At 53.6% G+C, this 23,992-nt stretch overlaps 1 protein-coding gene and 1 long non-coding RNA gene across 3 annotated transcripts in view; both read left to right on the forward strand.

Annotated features, from left to right (window-relative positions):
- Nucleotides 1-3,129, forward strand: part of LOC141413691 (uncharacterized) — a 19,163-nt gene extending 16,034 nt beyond the window's left edge. The window contains exon 3 of the long non-coding RNA XR_012438476.1: nucleotides 2,959-3,129. This is a non-coding gene — a long non-coding RNA (uncharacterized lncRNA). The remainder of the gene's footprint in view (nucleotides 1-2,958) is intronic.
- Nucleotides 3,130-3,460: 331 nt separating this feature from the next.
- Nucleotides 3,461-23,221, forward strand: Ace (angiotensin I converting enzyme). 2 transcript variants are annotated; one of them, XM_020188399.2, is made up of 25 exons: nucleotides 3,461-3,811; nucleotides 4,449-4,616; nucleotides 5,288-5,381; nucleotides 5,960-6,103; nucleotides 6,518-6,709; nucleotides 7,294-7,391; nucleotides 7,734-7,906; nucleotides 8,223-8,446; nucleotides 8,727-8,871; nucleotides 9,079-9,177; nucleotides 9,427-9,549; nucleotides 9,943-10,154; nucleotides 10,833-10,969; nucleotides 11,929-12,087; nucleotides 12,291-12,378; nucleotides 14,381-14,524; nucleotides 14,696-14,887; nucleotides 16,653-16,750; nucleotides 16,909-17,081; nucleotides 19,156-19,379; nucleotides 19,644-19,788; nucleotides 20,050-20,148; nucleotides 21,944-22,066; nucleotides 22,375-22,562; nucleotides 22,747-23,221. In XM_020188399.2, the coding sequence occupies exons 1-25, from the start codon at nucleotides 3,563-3,565 to the stop codon at nucleotides 22,974-22,976; spliced, it is 3,921 nt and encodes a 1,306-aa protein (XP_020043988.1). In that variant the 5' UTR covers nucleotides 3,461-3,562; the 3' UTR covers nucleotides 22,977-23,221. The 2 variants fall into 2 exon arrangements, with proteins under 2 accessions (XP_020043988.1, XP_073901478.1); XM_074045377.1 differs by lacking the exons at nucleotides 3,461-3,811; nucleotides 4,449-4,616; nucleotides 5,288-5,381; ... (6 more) ...; nucleotides 9,079-9,177; nucleotides 9,943-10,154 and having other exon boundaries at nucleotides 9,448-9,549.
- The last annotated feature ends 771 nt before the right edge of the window (nucleotides 23,222-23,992 follow it).

Genomic DNA, 23,992 nt, shown 5'->3' on the forward strand with positions numbered 1-23,992 from the left:
GAAAATCCAGGTCTTCCAGCACCATTTGTTAAAAAGACTTTTTCCTCATTTAATTGTTCTGGGACCTTTGTCAAAAACCAAATGAACATAAATGTAAGAATTTAATTTTAAGCTCTCAGGCTGGTAGAGTGGCTCAAGTGGCAAGAGCATGTGCCTAGCAAGTATAAGACCCTGAGTTCAAAGCCCAGATCCATTAAAAAAAATTCTTAAAAATATATTTCTAAGCTCTCAAGTCCCTTCCATTGTTGGTTGTTGGTTTTTTGGCTTTTGGTTTTTGGTTCATTTTGGTTTTTTGGCTGACCCACACCCCAGCCCTTTTTGTTTGTTTGTTTTAGTCTACTTTTTCAGATACGCCCTTGGTTTTTTCCAGGGCCAGCCTCGGACCACAATTCTCTACCTTCATCTCCATCATAACCAGAATTATAGAAGTATACACTATGCCCAGATTATTGTTTGAGATAGTGTCTTGATAACTTTTTTTTTTTTTTTTTTTGGCCTGTGCTGGCCTTGAACCTCCATCCCCGTCTGTGCCCTCCAAGTACCTGGGATTACAGGTGTGCGCCACCATGCCTAGTCCTGTTGGTCATATTGTTAAAGGTTGTTTTTTTTCCTCAAACTGTGGTAAACTGGTAACTGGAAGAGAGAGGAGTAGATGGAGAACTCTGCCAAGCAGACCACATTCCCTCAGAAGGCTCTCTGGACTGGTCTTATCATAATTACATCTTCCAGCCAGGCACCGGTGCCTCACACCTATAATCCTAGCTACTTAGGAGGCAGAAATCAGGAGCATCGAGGTTTGAAGCCAGCCTAAGCAAATAGTTCGAGACATCCTATCTCAAAAATACCTAACACAAAAAGGGCTGGTGGAATGGCTCAAGGTGTTCAAACCCCAGAACTGCAAAAAAAGGAAAAAAAGAAATACATCTTCCAGCAAGATTTGGAACCTCTTCCATGGTTCCATGGTTGGGGAGGTAGCTGATTGAGTGAAGAGTCTTATATCTCTTTCTTATCTCTCAAGGTTATTGTAAATATCAAGTTATATCATTCACACATGATATTGTGTGTTTGTGTGTGTGTGTCTGTGGTATCGGGTTTGAACTCAGGGCTTCACGCTTGCTAGGCAGGCACTTTATTACTTGAGCCACTTGTAGCTAGGATTACAGGTGTGAGTCACTAGTGCCCAGCTCACACATGAGAATTGAGAAAGGTCTAAAGTGCTATGCAAATGTAAGGCATATTTTTCCTTATTATTTTCCCTCTCTCTAGTGAATAAGACCCTAAAAACAGAGAGAAGTTATTAACTTGCACTCAGGGTTGCAATGTTTGTATTACTGCAAATTCCAGCTTGGCGAGGTTAGGCTCATATATTATTCTCTCAGGAGGCAGTGAGCTTATTACCTGGATGTGAATTTGAATGTTGGTCATTCCTTCCTTCCACATTCCCGCTTCCTTGAGTGAGGGTCTCCTTTGTGCCCAGCATTGCGCCAAGCTCAGGGAAAACCACAGATAACAAGACAAACCTGGTCTCTGTCCTCCTAGAACATATGGCATGGTGATGAAGCCATTATAATAAAATGTGACCTTGAGGGATGTGCAGGTGATATCTGCACTGGTATCAGTTTGTTCCATGTAAGTGATCAGAATTAGATGATTTTGCAATACCCTGTAGACTTTGGTTTTATGATTTTTCAGTAAGGCAGTGGCTGTTCATTGCTGAACTCAGTCCCTAACCCAGGGATTATGGACATTGTCACGATGCCACACAGCTAGACCTGAGAATGAGCCAGCGGAATGCAATGCTTGCTACTCCATTCTCCTGATGCAGTGCTCAGGGCTCTTCAGAGGCAAGACTGGCCTCCTCCCTGCTTCCCTGTTTCTTTGCTGATGGTAGAAAAGGGCTCCAAGGTTCAGGCTAAAGCCCCTTGGGGTCCTTGTTCTGGCCTAACAGGGCACCACTCTCAAATCCCTCTCCTAAGCCTCCAACCAGTGGAGACTGCAACTCATTCATGGGAGGACACACATCACCCTCAAAGCCTGGACAGGGACAGATCTCACCAGAACTCAGGCTACCACCTCACATCCATGTGGCCCCTTGTCCTCCAGGGGGCTATTCTGATAACCACCATCCATCCACTTAGCCAGTCCTGAAGTGCACCCAAGCAGGGTAGGGTGGGGTGGGGAGAAAGTTGGGAAGAAAAACCCAGAGCAGGGGAGCCAGATAAAGCACAGGGCAGGGGAAGATGGGAAAGCCAGCCAGGCCCTGCCCAGGGCCCTCAGCTGTCTTCTCACACCACCCCCACCCCCTACTCAGACCTTTTCATGACAACTCCCTGCTTCTACCTCCTAGGAAACAGCCACCTTCCTCCTCTTGCCACCTCTACCTGTCCTCCTGCGCCCTCTCCTCTGGCACTATGTCATCTGGCAGCTCAGCAGGCTCTCACCCGAATACTCAGGATCACACAGCCTCCTGCACACACTCCATGCTACACAGTGACCTGGGGAGGTGGGAGTGCAGGGCCCTCCCACCTCTGGAGCCACCTGCCCTGGTGCTGAGGAGTTAGCCTCCTCAGCAGCCACCCTGTGCATCAACAGGACTCCACTCTCCTCCCTCCCCCGTGCCTGTCACTTTGAGGCACAGGAGAAAGAAAGGAAGAGACAGGAAAAGACAGGAAGTGTGGAGACCTGAGATGACTTGGAGCAAGCTACTCAATCTGTCTCGGTCGGAATTTCATCTATAAAAGGAGGGGGCTGTTCTCATCTCTAAGGCATTTTGTAGCTCTCAAAGCCTGCAACTGTGTGGTTCTATGACTCTGTTGGGATAACGCGTGATTGTTTCTGCCCAGCGACTGACAGCTTGTGTCCCCTGCGGGGAGGGGGCAGGTGTGCCAGCACTCCTGCGCCTCCATGGCTCCCCCTCCCAGAACCGAACAGCCCCTCCATTCCTTCTCCCTTCTACAGCAGCCTCTACCCCCCAGCCCCAGGTGATTCGGCCGCTAACATCTTCAGCACCTCTCCAGGCGCCTGCCAGGCCACCTAAGCTCTCCGCGCCCCTGCAAGACGACCCCCTTCCCTATGGCCTGAAGAAGCCGATCCGCCAACATTAACCCCATCCCTGCTGCACCAGCGGAATGCCCCTTCCCCTCTGTCACCCGGGAGCTGAGAAAGGCCTGGAGAGGTTAAGCCGGGAAGGCACAGTGGGCGACCACCGGACTCCCAAGGCTGCGTGGCGGCGAGCAGAGGGCATCGCGGGCAGGCTTCGCCGTTTCAGGAAACTGAGTGGGGTGGGGGTGGAGGATCCCCTTTCTAGCTTCCTCTGGGAGAGCCCGACCCAGCCCCATCCCCCCGGGGCTCCTCCCTGGCCGGCGCCCCTGCCCAGGGCGGGTCAGGAACCTCGCCCCCGCCCCGCTGTGCCCGCGCCGCCGGGGACTTTGGAGCCGAGGAGGAAGCGCGGCGGGGCGGGGAGGTGGGGGTGTGTCGGGAGGCGGCGGTGCCTGGGTTTTATAATCCGCAGGGCGGTCGCGGCGCGGGAGAAGGGGCAGCGCCGTGCACCGCGCACCGCGCTATGGGGGCCGCTTCCGGCCCGAGGGGACCGCGGCCGCCGCTGCTGCTGCTGTCACTGTTGCTGCTGCCGCTGCCACCCGCCCTGGCGCTGGACCCGGGACTGCAGCCCGGCAACTTTTCCGCAGACGAGGCCGGGGCGCAGCTCTTTGCGGACAGCTACAACTCGAGCGCCGAGCAGGTGCTGTTTCAGAGCACGGCCGCCAGCTGGGCGCATGACACCAACATCACCGACGAGAATGCTCGGCGCCAGGTGGGCGCAGGGGCCCGGGCGGGGGCGGGGGCGGGGCGGGGCCACAGTGGCCAATCACAGGCCCGCGTCCAGCGCAGGGGGCGGGCAGCAGGCTCCCGAAGCCCCCACTCCCCAGCGTTGCCGGACCCTACCCGCAAGCTGCCTTCCTCCTACCCGCTCTGCGCATCAGACAGGCCGTGGTGCCCTGGGAAGGGCTGGGCACGTGATCCGTGCCAACACAGGAACCGAATGGATGAAGCCGCCTCCTCCCAGGCCGAGTCCCCCCAGGTGGCAGCGCCCAGGGGTCACTGCTCCCGCAGCAGCAGTCTTCACGGAGGATGCTCCCTGCTGCTTGGGAGCCCTAGTCCTCCTGGCAACTGCCTACCCCCCTCGGCACGCTGTACCTGTCACAGCCCTTCACTGTCTAGTCACTGTCCTCTTGCCTCGCCTCTCTTCTGGCTCCAAGTTCGACTCCTCTGCTCTCCTGAGGCAGATTCCCCCAGGTCAGGGGGCTCAGGAGGAGGGGCACTGCTTCCGCAAGCTTCCAGTCTCCTGGTTAGGGATCTCCGCAGGGCTACAGGTCTGGAAGCTTTTGGTCTTCCTCCCCTCTTCCAACCTGTGAGCTGGGTCACCCTTTCTGTCTTCCTGGTACCCACAGGAGGAAGCAGCCCTGCTCAGCCAGGAGTTTACAGAGGCCTGGGGCCAGAAGGCCAAGGAGTTGTACGAGGCAATCTGGCAGAACTTCACCGACACAAAGCTGCAGAGGGTCATCGGAGCTGTGCGCACCCTGGGACCTGCCAACCTGCCTCTGGCCAAGCGGGAACAGGTGGGCCTGAGGGTGGGAGGCAGAACTGAAAAGGGTCTCAGGTGCCCGCATTGTGATGGCCCCGGGTAGCAGCCTAGTAGGAAGGGAAGGTCCCTAGGAAAAGAGGGACTCTAGGATGGATATGGTACCTGGCTGTGGGAGAACCAGAGGCTAGAGGGATGCTGGAAGCACTGGTTTTCCTCGAAAACGAGGGGTAGCAAGTTACTTTATTTTAAAGCAAATATTATGGATTAGGAAGCCAAATTCAAGGGTTGGGGGTTGTGGCTCAGTGGTAGAGCGCTTGCCTAGCAAGCGTGAGGCCGTGGGTTCCATCCTAAGCACTCCACTCACTCGTTAAGTAAACAGTAAGTTTTCCCTAGCCCATCTTGGTTTATGGGCTTCCCTAGAAAGGCTGCAGACTGAAAAGAAACCTAGGCAGAGGATGAGCAGAATTCGCCCTCACTGTGGGGTGATGCCAAGTTGGGACTTGAACCGAATGCTGGCTCTCAGGGTACTTGCTCCACCTGCACAGGCTGCTTTCACTGGAAGGGCATAATATACTAGCAATTGGAAGTGGTCCAAGTGCCACGCTCCTTTCTAAGCCAACTTTTCCTCCCAGCAAAGAGAAGGGGAGGCCAGATCAACTCTGGTTGCTGCTCAATGTTAATATTTTCTCTCCCCTAACTCCCCAGTACAACTCTCTGTTAAGCAACATGAGTAGGATCTACTCCACCGGCAAGGTCTGCTTCCCCAACAAGACTGCCACCTGCTGGTCCCTGGACCCAGGTACTTGCTTCTCTGTCACTGGAGTTTCCTAGTCCTTCCCTGCCACCCTTTACACCCAGGAGGGTGGCATATTTATCAGTAAATCCAAAGGCATTGACCTCTGCTTGTGGCTGGACTGTGCTGGTACCCCCACACTCCTGGCCTACACCCCTGCTTCTGGCAAACTGATTTCCAGAACTCCCAGCTCCTTCCCCTTCTCCATGTGTGCCTTGGCCTCTCCCACCACCACTAGGTCTTCCCCCTGGCTTTCCCTTTCATGGGACCTCCCACTTTCCCCAAGAACCCCCAGCCATGAACCCCTTGAAGCTTCGCCTTAAAGTCAACCACTCCATCCAGTGAGCCATGAGGCTGTCTAGGTTTTGGCCTCTGAATGTCCTTTTTATGTCAACCACCTTAGACATTGTTTTCCTCAGCACAAGGTCCTGTCTGTGTACTTGCTTTATTTAGCCCCTTGGCTGCCCTTGACTTTGGTGATGCTGAGGAAGCTAGTGGGAATGGTGAGGACCAGTGTGCACACTCTGGTGAATGCACACTTGGATACACGAGTCTGCTGACTGACCTTGCTCACCTTGTCTCAGAGCTCACCAACATCCTGGCCTCCTCACGAAGCTATGCCATGTTGCTGTTTGCCTGGGAGGGCTGGCACAATGCTGTGGGCATCCCATTGAAACCCCTATACGAAGACTTCACTGCCCTCAGCAACGAGGCCTACACGCAAGATGGTGAGCCGGCCTTGCAAGGCACTCTTGTCTGCTGTCCCCACTGAACCCCAGCCCCTGAGGCAGACAGATCAAATGGTACAATGATTTCAGAGCTGGCCCAAGGTCTCACAGCAAAGGAAGTAGCATGCCTGCCGCCAGCCAGTGTGCCTTCCTGTGCTGCTGTGCTGCCACTTTTAGCACCACTCCCAGGCCTAGCACTCTTCTGTGCCTCTTGGCTCTCCAGGATCTATTTAACTGGAATTTGGAGCAGCCCCTAGTTAGAAGCTAAAGAGCAGCAGATCTAAGCCACCTTTTTCAGCTAGCTGGTAGGTGCAGGGCCTCTAGCTGAACTGGGAATACGGTGAAGAGGAAGCTGGGAGGTGGAGTATCCAAGCTTTGGACCTGAGCTGCACCCTCCCCATTCCTCCCTGCTAGGCTTCTCTGACACAGGGGCTTACTGGCGCTCCTGGTATGACTCACCTACCTTTGAGGAGGACCTGGAGCACCTCTACCATCAATTAGAGCCCCTTTACCTGAACCTCCATGCCTATGTCCGCCGTGCACTGCATCGCCACTATGGAGACAGATACATCAACCTCAGGGGGCCCATCCCTGCTCATCTGCTGGGTAAAGACCTAGCCTTGCCTCTGCACTGGCCTGGGTCCTGGGGGATGCCCAGTGGGAGGAAAAGGGGACTGTCCTCGTGGTGCCTTTGGAGCAAGGTACTGTTTGCTTCTCCATGTGGGAGTCCATGTGTCTGCCTCAACACCACATCAGACTGGGATCCTTTCACCGACATTAGCATTTGTGGTTTACACATGGGGCCATGGGCTTAGGATGTGCCAGTGACTCAGTGGTCAGAAAGCTGGTACAGGGCAGAGCTAGGAGTCAAACCAGAGGCTTTGGGTCCAAGTCCAGGGGAGGGGCTTCTTAGTTCTAGTTCATGCCCAAGGATGGAAACCTTGTGGCTTTGCCTCAGGGTGGGAGACAGGGTCAGAAAGGACATCAGCAGCGTTGCCTAGGCTCACACTTGCCCAGCCAGTCCTCGGGAGGGCAGTGTACAGAGGAGAATGGGTGAGGCGGATGTGTGAGATGCCTGGCCCCAAGTCCAGCAAGCTGCCCAGAGGTCCTAGGTAGCAGGTACTGGTGTCCAGAGTGACATGCATCGGGGAGGGGCTGAGCAGGAGACCAAGCTTCCTTCCTCTTTCTAGGAAACATGTGGGCCCAGAGTTGGGACAATATCTATGACATGGTGGTGCCTTTCCCAGATAAGCCCAACCTCGATGTCACCAGTACTATGGTACAGAAGGTACGCTCTGGAGTCGGGCAATGAGAGGATGTCAGAATGGGGACGGATGGAAGGATTATGTGAGGGGATAGGGTTGGGTAGCCGGTAGGGCCCTCCTTTCCTGTGTCAGCCAACAGTGGGGTCTGCGTCCACAGTGGCAGGGTGTGAGTGGTAGTTCACTTCCACTAATCTGCTATGGTCTGTAGGACCCTGTCTCTGGGAAGGGAGGCCATGGAGCAAAGATGCCTTTCATGGGCAGGGAGCTGTCCTGGGTGAGGGACTCCATACCTGCACCCTCCGAAACCAAAACCAGAGCAAGCTATTGGCAACTAGCTCCTGCCTCGTCCCATCCACCCTTCCTAGGGCTGGAACGCTACACACATGTTCCGGGTGGCAGAGGAATTCTTCACCTCCCTGGGGCTCTCACCCATGCCTCCTGAGTTCTGGGCAGAATCGATGCTGGAAAAGCCATCTGACGGGCGGGAGGTCGTGTGCCATGCCTCAGCCTGGGACTTCTACAACAGGAAGGACTTCAGGTCTAGACGTGGGAAGAGGAGCATGCTGGGACTCTGAGAAGGGGGCTGCTGAGATACAGGCCTACATCTACCACACTGGCTGTTTCAGGGCTGTTGGGCACGAGTCCATTAAGCCATCTTGCTGGCAGCCTTGACAAACAGTCAGCTCTGTGCCTTGGAATGGAGGAAGAGGGTATGGGTGGTGCTAGGCCAGGTCAGGGTCAAGGGTTTGCTTGTCTCTAGCCACTTCTTGCCCTTCTTGTTCCTGTCTCTGGTGCCAGCTCTTCAGTACCCTTGCCCCTGCCCTGACCTTCACCCTCATCCTCTCCTGCCCCAGGATCAAGCAGTGCACACGAGTCACGATGGACCAGCTATCTACAGTGCACCACGAGATGGGCCACGTGCAGTACTACCTGCAGTACAAAGACCTGCCCGTCTCCCTGCGCAGAGGCGCCAACCCTGGCTTCCACGAGGCCATTGGGGATGTCCTGGCTCTCTCAGTCTCCACTCCTGCACATCTTTACAAAATAGGCTTGCTGGACCATGTCACCAATGACACAGGTACGAAAGGGGAGAGCACCCAGCCCAGCTCCATTCAAATCCCCTTCAGCCCCCACTCAGTTCTGCCCTTCTCATTTTTGCCTCATGGCCCCAGACACAGCCACCCTGAGCTCAGCTACCCTTTTCCAAGTCCTCTTCCAAGAGGACGCTAGGTCTCAGGACTCACCTTCTCTGTGTCCACCCAGCCTCCCCTCCTGCTGGCTGCCCCCCAGGTCCACCCTTCCCTAGCTGGACTCCCTTCTCCCCCTGACCTCTCTCTCCTTGTCCTATCTCCTAACAGAAAGTGACATCAATTACTTGCTAAAGATGGCACTAGAGAAAATTGCCTTCCTGCCCTTTGGCTACCTGGTGGACCAGTGGCGCTGGGGGGTCTTCAGTGGACGGACACCCACCTCCCGCTACAACTTTGACTGGTGGTATCTTCGGTGAGAAGAGAGATAGGAAGGGCCTAACCTCAGGGCCCTTGCTTCCGTCAGCCGCAGTCCTCTCTTCTCTAACAATGTCTCTGCCCTCTTACCCATCTCCTTCCTCCTTCCTGCCTAAAACTCCCTCCTCCAGGAAGCCTCCTCCCTTCCCAGGATACAGCCTGTGTGCAGCCCAAGCCTTAAGGCAGCTTAACCATCCTCTTCCAGAACCAAGTATCAGGGGATCTGTCCTCCAGTTGTCCGTAATGAAACCCACTTTGATGCCGGAGCCAAGTTTCACGTACCAAATGTGACACCATATATCAGGTATTAGGGCCCCTGCCCCTCCCCACTTCTAGCACTCCTTCATCCCCTCCCCTTCTCCTATGATCCTAGGGTAGGTTCCCCCTTAGCTTTCTGGATCCTCAAGGCTCAGAATTAGAATAGCCCTCTTTCCTGAGCTGGGTTCAGTTCTCCCCTCTCCTCTCAAACAGCCTCCACATTGGACAGTGCCTGGGCAAGGGACCCCCATTTCTGGTCCCCACATTCCCTCTAATGTCCATCCTGTACCTACAGGTATTTTGTAAGTTTTGTCCTGCAGTTCCAGTTCCACCAAGCCCTATGCAAGGAGGCAGGCCACCAGGGCCCACTGCACCAGTGTGACATCTACCAGTCTACCCAGGCGGGGGCCAAACTCCGGTATGTGAAGAGAAGGGAGAGCAAGAGGGAGGCAACAACCAGTCAGACAACAACCAGCTAGACAACCCAGAACCTAAGTGGGACCCCCTGGAGAGGGGCAGAGCCACAAGGGGGTAGGGAGGCACAGGGTACAACTGCAGGCAATTGGCTGATTGGGTTGAGACACCACACGGCCAGAAGGCTGTGGTGACTTTCTTGTCTCTCACCACATATTTATTGAGCCGGCCTGCTGGTGCCATGGGGTGAAGCAGATGTCCCTTGCCACCTTCAGAGATCCTAGGACCTGGGGTTTTATTATCCCTGCTCTTACAGCCAGAGGGAGGAAGTGAGCAGAGGAAGCTGCTATGGACTCAGCACGCCTCCTGTGCCCACAGCACTCACTCTGCCTGACAGGGAGGTGCTGCAGGCAGGCTGCTCCAGGCCCTGGCAGAAGGTGCTGAAGGATCTGGTGGGCTCAGATGCCTTGGATGCTCAAGCACTGCTTAACTACTTCCAGCCAGTCAGCCAGTGGCTGCAGGAGCAGAACCAGCGGAATGGCGAGGTCCTGGGCTGGCCAGAGTATCAGTGGCACCCACCATTGCCAGACAACTACCCAGAGGGCATCGGTAAAGGCCTGAGTGAGGGTGGCCTGGGACCAAGGAGAGTCCTTAACTCTGGGCTCTGGGCTCATGCTCCAGGTTCCTGACCACCTTCTCTCAACTGAGCCCTGGCCTCCTGTTCTGGAGTTCTGGACCACCCCAAGCTCATTAGCAGGGCCCTGTAGTGGGGATGGGCATGTCTTTTCAGCAGCATCCTAGAGAGAGTATTCCCTGGCCTGAAGGCCCCTGGGAGCAGTCTGGCCCAGGATACTGCTCTATGAGGTCACATTGCAGGCTCCACTCTTATTGGCCAGGGGTGGTGGCTGCAGGACTCTGCTCTCCTGTGGCCATGGCCCAAGGTTGGGCTGCTGCAGGACTGCCCGGTCTCCTCTTCCTGCTGTTCTGCTGTGGGCAGCCCCTGCTGGTCCCCAGCCACACAGCCACCCAACAGGTGACAATTAGCCAGGGGATAACCAACCAGGCAACAATCAGAAGTCAGACAACTCTCCAGGCAACAACCATCCAGACAACGACCAGCCAGACAACAACCAGCCAGACAACCCAGAGCCCAAGTGGGACCCTGAGAGAGGGGCAAGGCTGTAAGGGGGTGGGGAGGCATGGGGTGGCATTCAGGAGCTCTGGTAAAACCACATCCTGGAGAGAGGAAGGGGAGGCTTGTCTTTTTCCCTCCACTTTGTCCTGCAGACCTGATAACCGATGAAGCTGAGGCTAGCAAGTTCGTGGAAGAGTATGATCAGACATCCCAGGTGGTGTGGAATGAACACGCAGAGGCCAACTGGAACTACAACACCAACATCACCACGGAGAATAGCAAGATCCTGGTAAGAGCCACTGCCACCCCCTCCCAAACATGGGCATGTACACACAGACCCCCAGTGCTACACACACACACACAAACAGCACTGAACTGCCAGAATTCGTGAAAACCCCAGACAGCATATTTCAAACAATACTTAATTTCAGATTTAGTGGGCATGTAGTCAATGCCTGAGTAAAATTTCTTTCACTAAAAATCAGCCTCTCGTATCAGACTATAATCAGTTGAGCATAAGTAAGCAATGCCAAAGTCAGTTTTAAAAAAAGATTACAGCCTGTCTGCCACCATCCTAAGGACTCACTTCTTTCTGCCTTGTCCTTTTCTCTGTCCCTGGCAGAGAACAGATTACCACATGGAAGCCACCAGCCATGCTTCCTAACCACAGAGTGCTAATATTGCTTGCAGCCCCTCCGTGGGCTGCCTGCAGTTCCTGGGCACCTCACATTTGTTGCCTCACTCATTGCTAGTGCAAATCAGTGACATTCTTCCATTTCATAGATGCAACCCCAAGGCTCAGGGAGGCCACAGCTGCCTCCATTCTAATGGCTTTGAAGACATGCACTGGGCTCCCCTTCCCTACCCTGCCGGGACATGATGGGTAATGTGGTCTCTCTTTAACAGGATAGTGAATTTCCCTTCCCATCCATGCTACTTGCACTAGGTGGCCCTGTACAATTGTGAGGAGACTGGGGGAACGGTAGAGCACTTGCCTGGTGATACACACAAGGCCATGGATTCAATTACAGGGACTGCAACATCCATTGAGGGGCACATACTGCTCCCAGGACATTATCAGACAGCACAGTTCGAAGAGGGCCTTTATAGAAAAACTCAGCAGCTTAATCAAACTACCCCCTCACTATCACTCCGTCTTCTCACCACCCCTCCCCTGGCACCTTTTGCCCTGAGAGGCCTCTAAACTCCTGGGCCCCATGACACCACCCCCTGCCCCTGTGCACCCAGATGCAGAACAGCATGAAGGTAGCCAACCACACTCTGAAGTATGGCACCTGGGCCAAGCAGTTTGATGTGAGCAATTTCCAAAATGCCATCACCAAGCGGATCATAAAGAAGGTTCAAGACCTGGAAAGAGCAGCGCTGCCTGTCCACGAGCTAGAGGAGGTGTGTAGCCTTGGGGAGAAGGGAGTAGAGGCTGCTGGGGGAAGGAGACCAGCCCAAGGTCCAGCCCCTTGCTTCCTTGATGTATCAAGTCCTTACGTGGGCCACGCTCACAGGTGCTCCAGAATTCCTGAGAAGGCAGCGCCTTTGGAGATGCCTGGGGCCAGGGCCAGTAAGCGCCTCTCACTGCCCTCTTCTCCCCGCAGTACGACCAGATCCTTCTGGACATGGAGACCACTTACAGTGTGGCCACTGTGTGCCACACGAATGGCACTTGCCTACAGCTGGAGCCTGGTGAGAGCGCCTTGGGAGGAGGCGAGATAGGTGGGGCTGGGAGGTGAAGGGGGAGGTGGGATAACTCACTTCTCACTTCTAGCTAACTCACCTCTGCTTTCCACCAGTGGATCTGTTCTGCCCCCACTCAGGATCAACCCATACTTTAGCTTTACCTTAATTTGCAGCCTAATCTGGCTGCCCCCCTACTAGGGACTCCCCTAACACTCCTTTCCTCCGTACAGTCCACTGTCCACAGCAGTGGGGTCCTAAGTTTGCGTTTTATAAGCTCAGACTCCCAACAGGGAGAGCCATGGAGCCCCAGCTCCAAATTCCTCTCTTCATAATTCTATCTATGTAGTCCCCACCTTCTCTGGCTTTGTGGGGTCCTTCCCCCCAACACATGGCCAAAAAAGAAACTGAGGCTAGGCAGGACGAGTCACACAGAGTCAAATAGTTCCTTTAAGCACAACAAGAACTTGGCCTCCTAGTCAGTGCCCTTCCCACATTACCCCTCTCTTTACTGCCATTTCCTACTGGACAGGAGTGAACCAGCTTATAGCCCCCCTCTTTCTCTGTCACACTGCCTGGTCCTCCTTAGCCCAATCCCTCTGAAGGAGCTCACCCTGGACCCCCAGGTACCCACACAAACACCCCCCTGACCCACTTCTTCCAGGGTTGGGGAGCTAGAGGTATAAACATTCTCCATGAGGAATCTCCACCCAGAAATGTTTCTTCCTGGCCCCCAGCCCAGCTCCCATGATAGAACAATGACAAATAGAAGGGGAAATGGAAAATAAACAGGATTAAGAAACAGTTTTTCCAGGGCAGAGTTTGGCTTATAGGTAGTGAATGTGGGTATGCACGCAAAGTGGGGAGACGGGGCTATGTACGTGCCCGTGTGCATGTATATGGACGTATGCACACTTAGGCGTGTGCATGTTTCTGGAAAAGGGCATTAGAAGGGGTGTGGCATTATGGTCCCCCACCAATCAGCCCCTTGATCCAGGCTGAGCTGTCTGTCACATCACTGACACAGTAAAAATAAAAAGCCCATAAAAACCAAAGGCTCACATCACCGGCAAAGAGATGTGGAATTTTCAAATATGCCTTTTTCAAACAAAATTAATTGAATTTACTCAATCTGTGAAACAAAATGAATATCACAAAGTATGTTCCAGAATAGGGAAACTGAGTTCAAGACTAACAGTGAGGGTTTGAGGAACAGCAAATGCCTTCAGCCTCCTCTGTCAGGCCAGGGGTCAGGGCAGGAAGGGAAGTGGTCCATCTGTCTGTGAAGTTTTGAGACTTAAGCCACATAACCCCCACCGCAGCCTGTGAGACAGATATCAGCTCCATGTTATAACTGAGGAAGTCATACACAGTGCCTCGGACAGGACAGAAACCTGGGGTTTCCAGCTCTCTCGTGATGCTTACACTGTCCTTTGCATTTCCACGGTCTTCACAATCAGCCCAGTAACAATTTGTGAAGAATGCTCCAGACCCTCAGGGACACAGAGATGAAGACACACAGTCCCTGCTCAGGGATCACACTCTCCTGTTTGATTTCTAGTGCCTTGGGATGGCTGGTATTGTCCCCTTTTTGTAGATGGGGAAAGAGACTTGCCCAAAGTAATTTGGGGAGTCAGTAGGAGGGCTGGAACAAGAACTCAGGACTTTTGAGCCCTGAGGAGAATGAGTGGAGAGAAGCACCTCTGAGGTCTGGTGTCTTCCTGGCTGGGGTACCTGGGGCACATCACCAAGCTGCTCCTAGGGAAAGAGGGACAGGCTTATCCCTGAGTGTTGCTGAAACCTGCAAGTGTCTGAGACCATGTATGTTCAGTGTGTTGCCAGGCAAACACCCTGAGTTCCTGGCAGATACTGGTTCCCATTCTCTTTCACTGTCACGCGATCACTCCAGTTTTATTCCAGCTCTGAAATTCTATGGCCTAGATCTCCTTATAAGCAGATGGGAGATGAGCCAAGGGCTGGCGGCTCAAGCCATTCAACCCTGTCCCCCCAGATCTGGTAAATGTGATGGCCACATCCAGGAAGTATGAAGAACTGCAGTGGGTCTGGAAGAGCTGGAGAGACCAGGTGGGGAGAGCCATCCTCCCTTTTTTCCCGAAGTACGTGGAACTCAGCAACAAGGCCGCCCAGCTCAATGGTGAGTCCCTCCTGCCAGTACCACTGGCTCTCTGGTCCCTAGCCTCCTCAGGCTCCTCAAAGAGGTCTTCTGAGACCCTAAGCCTAGGGAAAGGTAGGTCCTGGAGGTGGCAGGGAGGAGCTAGGGGAATGATGAGGTATTGGGAGAGCCTGGCTATGTCCTCTGTTGCAGGCTACATGGATGCAGGGGACTCATGGAGATCTATGTATGAGACGCCATCCCTGGAGCAAGACCTGGAGCAGCTCTTCCAGGAGCTGCAGCCACTGTACCTGAACCTGCATGCCTATGTGCGCCGTGCCCTGCATCACCACTATGGGCCCCAGCACATCAACTTGGAGGGCCCCATTCCTGCCCACCTTCTGGGTAAGGGCAGACATCCAGCCTTGAGGAGGGAGGGAGACAGGCAACAATAGGACTGGGGCACAGCTGGCCAGAGTTCTAAGAGCAGGCCAGGAGAGTAACAAGACTCAAGCCCTGGAGGGAACATGGCCAAGGATGGAGTGAGGTGGGGCTGAAGGGAACCCCCTGCTTGCATTTGGTACCACATTGTCTTTTATGGTGCTGGAAATTGAACTCGGGGCCTTGTGCATGTCAGGCAAGTGCTCCACCCTTCCCCCGCCCCTTCTTAATTGTTGCAGAGCCACCTAGTACAAATAGTACGGATGGGGAGGGAAGTTCACAGTCTTGTTAGGGAGACACCACATCACCCATCATGCCTCAAAACAGCAAGATGCAGGGGAAAGGACTGGGGAGAGTCCACGTGAGTAGAGCATTGAAAAATGAGAGGTTTCTATAAATGGAAAATGGTAGTGGGGAGAGAGGACAGGCCCATGCCTGGGCCAATGGAACGAGAGCAAAGAAGAATTCTGAGAATATACGTCCACTTTAACTTCTGAAGCCTCAGCTTTCCTTGAGTGTGTGAAGGAAGCCGTGGACGACAATAAGGAATGGACAAAAGTCAAGACTTCCAGTTTTCTGTCCCAGTTTGGCCATCAGGAACACTTTCCTGGGGACTATGTTATTATGAGCAGAGGCCAAGCAGGGTCACTGACCACTTAGAAGTCACAAGTGAGACCCCAGAAGGTGGTCCACTTGTGGATCTAGTTCTCTTGATTCCTCTCTGGGGGGTCTAAAGGACATCCAAGTGGACATCAGCTCAGTTAATGAGAAACACACCCCAAGAGGGGTCAGTATGCCCAGGATGGCCTGGGAGCCAGGCAGAGCTGGGGCTTAGAACTCAGCTTCCAGCCATCAGCAAAGGAGGGGCCAGCAGGCACCCGAGCACTCACACAGTCTTTCTCACCCCTCCCTCTGACTCTCTCACTGGTTTACTTTAGACTTCTCCTGATGGTCAGCTCGAGTGCACTCTGCCTTGGCTGTGAAGGATTCCTAACTCTGCATCGATGTTTGAACCTTCCCCTTGTTCTGAATACCTTCCTTTTCTCTAGTGCTGGAGAACTGGGTTCTTTCATTCTCCTAAACTCACAAGGATTCTTGCCAGAGTTACTGTCAGGTGATCTGCGTAGACTGTGGAGGCTGCCAGCCTTTCAGCCAGTCTCATCACTTAGGGGCTGCAGGCCTCTGGGCGGGCTGCTTGATTCTCTGGTTCTAGTCTCCTCCGGTACATAGTGGGAATCATAACAGGACCTGGGTGCAGACAGGATTACAATGTAATGCACAGGAAGTGGTACTCATAAGTGTTTCAGGGACTTTAGCTTCCTCATGTGTAGGATTCTTTCATTGTGCATGGACAGGAAGACTGCCTCGATTCCCTAATGACCAGAAAAACCCTCACCTGTAACCAGTGCAGTAATGACTGGTGTGCAGGTGGAAAATGATGTATGTCAAATACCCAGTGCTTCCGGGCATGATGGTACACACCCATAATCTCAGCACTTAAGAAGCTGAGGCAGGAGGACTGTGAGATCCAGGCTAGCCTGGGCTAAATGCAAGACCCTGTCTCAAAAAAAAAAAAATGCTCAACACAGTTTGCAAACAGTAGGTGCTCAAGACAGATACCACTATGATTGGCAGGACTGGGATCTGGCTCCATGTCCAGCAGAAGGGCACTAAGCCAAAAAAGTTACATCTGTCTCCTTTCTGCCACCTCTTCCCCACCTGTCTCCAGGCAACATGTGGGCACAGACCTGGTCCAATATCTATGACTTGGTGGTACCCTTCCCTTCAGCCCTCAAGATGGATGCCACGGAGGCCATGATAAAGCAGGTCTGTACAGCCAGGGCTCACCACCTCCATGGGCCACCCAGGGGCTCCACAGGGGAGGCCCTACTGGGAGGGGGGAATCTCTCTGATTCTGGAATTTCCTCAACCTGGCTGTCTCTCCACCATCACCCCAGTTTGGGTAGAACTCTCTCTGCTTGCAGGGCTGGACACCCAAAAGAATGTTTGAGGAAGCTGACAATTTCTTTACCTCCCTTGGGCTGCTGCCTGTGCCCCCTGAGTTCTGGAACAAGTCAATGCTGGAGAAGCCGACTGATGGGCGGGAGGTGGTGTGCCACGCCTCAGCCTGGGACTTCTACAATGGCAAGGACTTCAGGTCTGAAATGCAGCTAGGGAGCTAAGGAGCCCTATCCTGAACTCAGGGGCAAGGAAATAAAGTCAAGGTTCCATGGCTCTTCCCTCAGCTGGAGCAAGAAAGAAAGATGGGGCAGTTTGGGACCAAGTCTGAGACTGAGGTTCAAGGGGGTTGGTTTCAGCTATGAGCTTCTGGCAGGGAAACTCCGTCCACCAAATGAGGGTATTCTCATGTGCTGGCCAGCTCTGTCAATGTGGTCTGTCAGGGATGCTCAAGGACCCAGTCACAAGTCCCAGTGAACACCATGTGAGCTGTTCAGTCTTTCTACATACAGCTGGCCCTTTCCTTGGGTGCAGTGCTGGGACGTGGGGAGGACAGGAGGACATGGGGGCATCACATAGACCCACTCTCACCACTGGCAGTCCAGAAGCTGCCTTTATCTGGGTGGAGTCTGTATAACAAACCACCCTGGAATGTATTGATGTAAAATAGCCATTTGCCCAGGTGTGGTGGTATACAACTGTAATCCCAGCACTTGGAAGTCTGAGGCAGGAGAATTGCAAGTTTGAGGCCATGCTGGCCTACATAGTGAAACCCATCTCAAAAATGAGAAGAAACCAAAGCCAAGAACCCCAAGCCATTTGATTATGGTCATGATTTTCTAGGCCAGAAATTCAAGCAATGCATAATGGAAATGGGTTATTCCGTACTCCACAGTGATGGAGACCTCACTTGGGTTTTATTATTGGTGATGTTGTTTTGATTTCTTTTTGGTTTTTTGTTTTGTTTTGTTAGTGCAAGGCAAGTGCTTTACCGCTGAGCTACATCTCCAGTTCCACATGGGGTAATTTTAATGGCTGGAATGACTCATCTGGGGCCATCTTCCCAGAGCTTGGGTTCTGGCTACTGGCTGAGTTCCTTGGTGTTTCCCCTTTGGCATGTCTAGGGTGGAATGTTCAAGACGGCCTCTCTGCTCACACATCAGTTGCCTGGTTGGGACTAGCTGGGGGCTGGTCAGGCATCCCTCTCTCCCCTAACTGGCTGAGTTCCCTCACAGTGTGGCAGTGTCACACAGGCAGATTTGTTACCCGGCAGCTGACATCCCCCAGAGCAAAAGTAGAAGCAGCCAAGACTCTCAAAAGCAAAGCCCAAAACTGGCACAGAGTCATGTCTGCCATGTTTAACTTGCTGAAGTAAGACCCAAGGACAACCTAGATTCAAGAGAAGGGGGAAAAGACCCTATTTCTTGGGAGAAGTGGCAAAGATGATCTGCCATAACCGATGAAATGTCCCTTATGAGAAGGACCACAAAGCCTGGAAGCAACTAAGACAGGGCTTCCTGGCCTCCTGGCCTTGGACCCTTCAAAGGCATGAGGACTGAAGCTGTAAAGCTGAGGTAGACAGGCTCAAGGCAGGTGAGTGCTCTTGTGGAGCCTCTTCCCTTTTATGGGGAGTCAGACCTAACCTCATTGTGACAAGGATTCTGGGTAAGCTCCTCCCCATCCCAATGAGAATGATGAGATGGAGCTGTAAGGCTCAGGTTAGATCCAAGGGAGAAGTTTCTGCATTGGAATTGACTCCCCAAAGACAACAAGGAAGATCAATAGGAGGTGGTAGAACTTGACTTGGACAGCTCTGCAGTGTCAGTCAGTCTTTGCCTTAAGAATCCTTTGAATGAATAAACTTGCTGGTGTTGGGTTGCACGCAATGCAGAATAGCCAGACTTCCTCAGGAAGCCCCGGTCTTGGGAGATAAACATAGGTACATGGGAAAACCCTGGACACACACTCTAGAAAGTTTCAGAACTAAGTGGCTCAGTGCTTCCAGAGCAAGTCAGAAAGCAATAGGCAGTGTGGGCTGCAGTTATTCAGGAACGTTGGAGACAGAAGAATGGCTGGAATGACCTTACTTTAGGGGCTTCTGGCCTCCACATTCCTTGCTCAGGCTCACATGATTTCTCCTTTTCACCTTCTTTCCTACATATGCTCCATGAATATAGCAGTTGGTGGGTGTGCTCCATGTTCAAGCAAGCACCATAGTCCCTTTGCCTCTTAGTCCCTCTTCTGACACCATCTCTCTCCACTCCTGTTTCCAGGATCAAGCAGTGCACCACGGTGAACATGGAGGAGCTGGTGGTGGTCCACCATGAAATGGGGCACATCCAGTATTTCATGCAGTACAAGGACTTGCCTGTGGCCTTTCGGGAGGGCGCCAACCCTGGCTTTCACGAAGCCATTGGGGATGTGCTGGCCCTCTCAGTGTCTACCCCCAAGCACCTACACAGCCTCAACCTCCTGAGTAGTGAGGGTGGTGACTATGGTGAGAGAGGGACAAGAGATCCTAGAGGGCTGAGGGCCCAGAAGGAGCAGAGAGCTTGGGAGGTGGGAAAGGGACACTTAGTGGCTCCTGGGCAAAGGTTTGGGACAGAGCAATGGGGAAAAAGGGAGCCTCAGCAAGGTGGGTCTGGGAGGACAGAGCACCATCCCAAGGGGCAGGTCTCAGAGCCCTGCTTGCCTCCACCCATCAGGGCTGAGCTGTTAGGCCCTGGCACAGACCTGAGACTGGGCTCCCTTCCCCTGACAGAGTATGACATCAACTTTCTGATGAAGATGGCCCTCGACAAGATTGCCTTTATCCCCTTCAGCTACCTCCTCGACCAGTGGCGCTGGAGGGTCTTTGATGGAAGCATCACCAAGGAGAACTACAACCTAGAGTGGTGGAACCTCAGGTTCTAGGACCCTGGAGTGGGGCGTGGGTTGGTGCAAATGTCTGAGGGTATCTGCATGTGCTGTGTGTCTGCAGATCAACCAGTGGGGTGTGTGTGTGTGCGTGTGTGTAAATGATGGGGTCTTGGGGTGGTTGTGCACAGAGGCAGAGCATGCAGGAGTACAGGATGCTCGGTGTGGCCCAGGGCTACAAATCAAAATGCCAACTCTCCTCCAGCTTGGTTCTCACCAAACACTCCCTCCAACATATCTCCCCTTGACAGGCTAAAGTACCAAGGTCTCTGCCCCCCAGTACCCAGATCTCAAGGTGACTTTGACCCAGGGGCCAAGTTCCATGTTCCTTCAAGTGTGCCTTATATCAGGTAACGGGATGGGGAGGAATGTGTGCTATGAGGGACCATGCGCACAGCTCTGTATTTAAACCACACTCACTGTGCACCTCATCCCAGAGTTGTAGGAGCTGGTGCATGATGCATGACACCGGGGCCCATTCACCTGCTGCCAAGGCTGACAGCTGTTTCTTTAAACACTCTTGGGATGAGATGAGAGCCTCTACCATCCAAACAGTTGAAAATAGAAACTTAACCTAATAAATTAACTACCTTGGCAGGGTAGTTCATTTAACCATGACACATGCCTGGATGGTGATCTGAGGACTCTCAGTTGTTTTTTTTTAATTGAACAGACTGCCTGTGGTAAACTTTGTACTGCACCTGAAGGACCCAGCTCAGCTGGGAGGCAGGTTATAGGGGCATGTTAAGAGTTGTAATCTCAAGATAGAAGCTTGTGTCCAGGAGCGGCATTTTCTGTCTGTGAGCATCCCATCTCATAGGGTGGTCCCAGGGCTAACTTCTTGGCTTGTTGTCTACACAGAGCTTGCTGGGGAGTGGGTGGCCATGGTCCACCATTGTTAAATCCTCTCCTAAGTGGAGTGTGTCAGCACACTGGCCTGTGAGCCATGTGACCATAGTGTGGAGGTGCCCAGTGCAGCCCCTTTCCTTCCATGTACTCCAGCAGGGCACTTGCCTAGGGGAAGGATGGGTGTGGGATCTGCAGCCACCCAGGAATCAAGGCATAGAAGGCAGGGAGAGTCTCCCAAGAGGGCTCTAGCCATCTCTAGCCCTTACCTCTGGGGTAAGGTTTCTGCAAGCCTAGTAAGGGCAGTCCCACTGCCCACCTTTCTATCCTGGCACCTGGAATGGAACAATGCCGGCAACATGGTGGGATGGGAGAAGTCTGCCCCCAGAGCTTAGGAAAGGAGAGAGTGCCTCACCTGCTCAGAAAGGCCAGAGGGTGGTAAGGGGCTGAGGAGCCAAGGAGACTCATCACTGTGACACATCAAAGAGATCCAACTTAGATGGTGCCCCAGCGATGACCCTTAGGGAGGGACCTCCACCCACCTGCTGGAACCGTTTCTGGGGTTTCAGGCCAGCACTCACACACTCTTACACTGAGGTCAGCCATGTGATGCTTGGCGTCACATCTTAGCACAAACAATTAAAAGGCAGGGGTGAGCAAAGGAAACTTGGCAGCTCTAGAAAAACACATCCGTTTGCTTGCCAGCAGCCTGAGCAAAAAGCATTTTGAGGAAATGCCAGGGGAACGAATGGCACATGGCTTGCGCCCAGCATTCAAAAGGATAGGTCTGTGTTGCTGATTGGGACATTTAAAATCTCTCCAGACATGGATGAGGTTGCTCCAGCATTGGTCATCAGATTTCTACCAGGGAATTCCTTCTGTTTGGGATAAGGCCATTCCTGCTGCCTTCCCTGCCTGGACAGCCATGCCAGATCCATGTGTTCCACTTGGCATTCCCTACCCTCTACTTGCACACACCCCAGGGATGAGGACCTCACTGCCTCAAAGCACCCTGCCAAGCCTTTGAAGGGCTCTGCCCTCCTTCCATAGGCTGTTCCTTGAGCCCCTCGGAGTATGCACACCCCAGAAGTGGAGGCAGTCTTGTGGGTGGGAGATACCCACACAGGCACAGCTTGGAGGGGGCTCAGACAACTCCAAAGGCCACGGTGGGCTCACCCTGACATCCTGACTACGGCTTGCTTCACTGGGTCCCCTGCAACTGTTGCAGGCAGCAGGAGCTGGGTCTCATTGGCACAAACCCCTCCACCCACCCCAGGCCATGCCTTCCCTCCACTCTAGATACTTCGTCAGCTTCATCATCCAGTTCCAGTTCCATGAGGCTTTGTGCCAGGCTGCTGGCCACCAGGGTGCCCTGCACAAGTGTGACATCTACCAGTCCAAGGAGGCAGGGAAGCTCCTGGCGTGAGTGTCTTCCAGCCCACCTTTGACTCTTTCTATACTCTGGCCTGCTCCCCGCAACCCTGAGGAGCCCACTGGAGTTTATCTGAAAGATGTGTCACTTTGGCTGTTGAGCTGGGAATTCCCAGCTGGCGCTTGTGCTATGCTTGACCCCCTGGGTCCAGGCCTGCCCTTCTGGCCCCTGCCATCAGATCCCCCCCAGACCCTCCCAATCCTAAAGGGAATGCCAGGCTGGAGAAAAGGTAGCAGGCTGGGGCAAGAGAGAGTAGGTTGCTCTGACTCAGTTTCCTTTTCTTTGGTGCCTTTCTCAGGGACACCATGAAGCTGGGCTTCAGTAAGCCTTGGCCAGAAGCCATGAAACTGATCACAGGCCAGCCTAACATGTCAGCCTCGGCCATGATGAACTACTTCAAGCCACTGATGGACTGGCTCATCACTGAGAACGAGCGGCACGGAGAGAAGCTGGGCTGGCCACAATATGACTGGACGCCAAACTCCGGTACCACCACCCACCCCAACTCCAGCCCCAGGCCCAGCCCCCAGAGCTCACACAGGCTGAGCCCTTTCCCCAGTCCAGGCAGGCTCAAGTCTGACCTCAGAGAAAGGACAGGGATGCCAGAACACATGGCCCCAGCCAACCCATCGCTCTGCCTACTGCCTTGTCTCCTTGCTTCCTCGCCCAGCTCGCTTGGAAGGCTCCTCCCCAGACTCCGGCCTCGTCAACTTCCTGGGCATGAACCTGGAGCCACAGCAGGCCCGCGTGGGCCAGTGGGTGCTGCTGTTCTTGGGTGTTGCCCTGCTGGTAGCCACCTTGGGCCTCACCCAACGACTCTGCAGCATCCGCCGTCACAGCCTCCACCAGTCCCACCGTGGCCCCCAGTTCGGCTCTGAGGTGGAGCTCAGACACTCCTGAGATGATGGGGCTGACTGGGCTAGCCGAAGTGTGTCCCACGAGACACTAGAATGGGAACATGGTGCACAGGCAGAATGTACCCCAGCCAGCCTTCCTCCTCCTCCATCCTGTCCCCCTCCCCACTGTGTTCTCTCCAGCCCACCAGCCATCTCTGGCCAGCCTCCATTCTCTGGCACCCGGCCACCCAACATAGAGCTTCACATCCTCAGTCTCTCTGTGAATACAATTAAAGGTCCTGCCCCCCATCTGAGTCTGTGTCCCTCATGGGGAAGCCAGGGACAGGGACAAGCTTGCTCTCCTGTCTCCTGGCAGTTCAGTGGGTCTACTTCCAGGTTGCTTCCTTCATCCTCTTTCAAGAAGGGCCTTGGAGAATCCCCCAAGCTCTGGCTCCACCCATTCCCCACCCCCCTCACTACTCCCACTCCCCCCAGACCCATGCCTACCTTCCTGCTAACCCCTGCCCACCCAGACACTCACCCAGTAGGACTCTGGGGGAGCAGGAGGAAGGCAGACCCTCTATGCTGCCAACCTCACATGCAATACACCTCCCTGCCCTGGTGGTTCCCATACATGGGAGGGAGGCTTCTGGCTGCCCTTGGCTGTTTCAGGGTAAGTACCCTGGAAGGGCCCTGATGCAAAGCAGACTAGTGGTCACCTTATGCACCTGTCTACACCAGCTCTGTATCTACTTGGATGACAGGTGGACAGCCTTGATTTGCAGACAAAGCCACTCGGATATTGCCCAGAACGGGATGGAGTGGTGCCAAGGGTTAACTGCCACAAGTACCTGCTTACTCCTTTCAGCACACACACCTCTCAGCCTGAGCTGTCCCTTGGAAGGCCTGCTTGGATTTTAGGGAGTGTCATTCTGAGGGACCTTTTCTTTTTTTTTTTTTTTTTTTTAATAACTTCTAGCTACATGTTTCTGTAGAAATTTTGGAAAACTATAAATAAAAGCCCTTTCTATCAACATCAAGAGATGAGCACTGTCAACATGGCATATTTCGTTCCAGGTT

The sequence above is a fragment of the Castor canadensis genome, chromosome 11 (genome assembly GCF_047511655.1).
Source record: "Castor canadensis chromosome 11, mCasCan1.hap1v2, whole genome shotgun sequence".
NCBI classification, from domain to species: Eukaryota; Metazoa; Chordata; class Mammalia; order Rodentia; family Castoridae; genus Castor; species Castor canadensis.